Source organism: Spermophilus citellus (assembly GCF_964194105.1).
Source record: "Spermophilus citellus genome assembly, chromosome: 3".
Classification (NCBI taxonomy): domain Eukaryota; kingdom Metazoa; phylum Chordata; class Mammalia; order Rodentia; family Sciuridae; genus Spermophilus; species Spermophilus citellus.
Window position 1 is genome coordinate 6,426,166 of NC_138184.1, and position 2,777 is coordinate 6,428,942.

Genomic DNA, 2,777 nt, shown 5'->3' on the forward strand with positions numbered 1-2,777 from the left:
TTGTGACCAAATCCATGAATTACATTTCTTGACCTTTAGCTGTGATCCCTGTGATACAATAAATTCCCATTCAAGAGCACAGACACATGAACGCCCTTTCCCTCACATGCTTTTCTCTCCTGTTGTGTGGCTGGTCCACATGCTTTTGCCTCCTCTTGGAAGAATAACCCAGCAGGTGCTCTCTGAAAGAAGCACCCATAGGGATTGCTGTCAATTAGTAGTGCTCTATGACAGTAGAAGTGTGAAGATAGCTGTTGAGTTTACACCAATAAGAGCTCCATCCCAGATGCCTGACCCAGTTTCAGAGAGAGATTGATAAATGATAGCCATGTCCGACAGATCTATTGAGATATGAAGAACAGGAGTTCACATTTATGAAATACCCACTGTATCACAGTAGAAATCACAGTAGAAAAATTGTATCATCTTATTTAATTATACTTTTCAATCCTACCATGTAGGAAATAATTACTACTTCTGCTATAGAAATACTGGTAGTTGAGAGAGTTTAAATAGCTTTCTCAAGGTCACAAAGATGATATGAAAGGTGATATGTTGGTGGAGCAAACTTCTGTTACTGAAAATCTGACTCAAAAATCCCATATTGGTGCTGGGGATATAGCTCAGTTGGTAGAGTGCTTGCCTTGCATGCACAAGGCCCTGGTTTCAATTGCTGCACCACACACATATAAAAAAAAAAGAATCCCATATTTATACCATATATATATATATATATATATATATATATATATATATATATATATACATACACACACACACACACACACACACACACACACACGAGGTCTATACCTATATATATCACCAAAACATAAAGCATGAGTTTTAAATAATATTAATGATAACAATGGCAACTTTATTTACTGAGAGTACTACTGAGATGAAAGGTGTTTTAAAATCTACAGGAATAAGGGAACAAAGGAGGGTAATAGGTTGGTATATATGATCAACGTGTGTTATAAACAGGATGTAAAGTGAAACCCATTATTCTGTGTGATTGATTTAAACTAATAAAAATATCTCTAAATTGGTAATAGCAAAACCACATTTTAAGAAAGAAAAAAGGCATTGAGAGAAAACTGTCATTATGGTGTATCCACTCATAAATAAAGGTAGTTGAATTAAATATTCTGTGTTTAAAGATGATCATAAAGCTGCAGCATAAAGAAGTATGGAAATTACAAGGAAAAGATGTTAGATGTCTTCAATTGTCTAGTCTATAGCATATGAAAAGTTAGCTTACAAACATATATTTAAAAAGAAAATTAAACTCATTAGTGAAAAAAGAGATTTCTGTTAATGCAAAGAAAGCATGGATGTTCAGTGAATGTTAATTTACCTTTTTTTTAAAAATTTTTGATTGTAGATGGACAAGTGCCTTTATTTTATTCATTTATTTTTATGTGGTGCTGAGGATTGAATCTAGTGTCTCACATGTGCTGGGCAAGCACTCTACCACTGAGCTACAGCCCCAGCCCTGTGATTTTACCTTCTGAACCAGAAGACACACTATATACATGGAAGCAGAAAACCACACAGGAATATCACAGTTCCTCCTCCAGGGCTTGTCCGATGACCCTGAATTGCAGCCTGTTCTCTTTGGACTGTTCCTTTCCATGTACCTGGTCACCATCCTGGGGAACCTGCTCATTATCTTGGCCACGAGCACTGACCCCCGCCTCCACACCCCCATGTACTTCTTCCTCTCCACCCTGTCTTTCACTGATGTCTGTTTAATCTGCACCACGGTCCCAAAGATGCTGGTGAACATCCAGGCACAGAACAAGGACATCTCCTACATACAGTGCCTCACTCAGGTCTATTTTTTTCTTCTCTTTCTTGGGATGGATAATTTCCTACTGACTGTGATGGCTTTTGACCGCTTTGTGGCCATCTGCCACCCCCTGAACTACACTGTCATCATGAACCCCTGGCTCTGTGTCCTACTGGTTCTCATGTCTTGGCTCATCATGTTCTGGGTCTCCCTCATTCATGTTCTGCTGTTGAATCAACTGACCTTCTCTATGGGCACTGAAGTCCCACATTTCTTCTGTGAACTGTCTCATCTTCTCAAGGTGGCCAGCTCTGACACCCTTGTCAACAACATCTTTCTGTATGTGGTGGCTGCCCTGCTGGGTGTGTTCCCTGTCACTGGGATTCTCTACTCTTACTCTCAGATTGTCTCCTCCTTAATGAGAATGTACTCCTCTGTGAGCAAGTATAAAGCCTTTTCCACTTGTGGATCTCACCTCTGTGTGGTCTCCTTGTTCTATGGAACAGGATTTGGGGTTCACCTCAGTTCTGCTGTGACCCATTCTTCTCAGAGAACCATGATGGCCTCAGTGATGTACACTGTGGTCACCCCCATGCTGAACCCCTTCATCTACAGCCTGAGGAACAAGGATGTGAAGGGGGCCCTGGGGAGACTCCTCAGCAGAGCAGCTTCTTCTCTTTAATGGATCACTGACCTCAGAGCTAAATGGACATTGTAGTTCCCAAGGCAAATGTTGTGAATTTCAATATTCTAGTTCTGTTTCTTCCCTAAGACACGTTTAATTTCTTCTGTTTTACATAACTTTGATTTTGCATATTTTTGTACATATTTCTCTCTAACAACTATCTCAGTAATTTTTTTTTGAATTTTCTTTCCTGTACACGGCCCATAAAGTTCTACATTATGTGACTTTTCTTGCTGTAATTCCTAAGATTTCCAACTTTAAATGAAGAATGTACATCAAAGACTGACATGATTTCCT

General features: G+C 39.4%; 1 protein-coding gene across 1 annotated transcript; it reads left to right on the forward strand.

Moving 5' to 3' along the window:
* Positions 1-1,538: 1,538 nt before the first annotated feature.
* Positions 1,539-2,477, forward strand: LOC308645919 (olfactory receptor 7D11-like; the record flags this gene model as incomplete). Its single annotated transcript, XM_081288373.1, has 1 exon — positions 1,539-2,477. One exon carries the CDS (start codon positions 1,539-1,541, stop codon positions 2,475-2,477), a length of 939 nt encoding a protein of 312 aa, XP_081144499.1.
* Between the last annotated feature and the right edge of the window lie 300 nt (positions 2,478-2,777).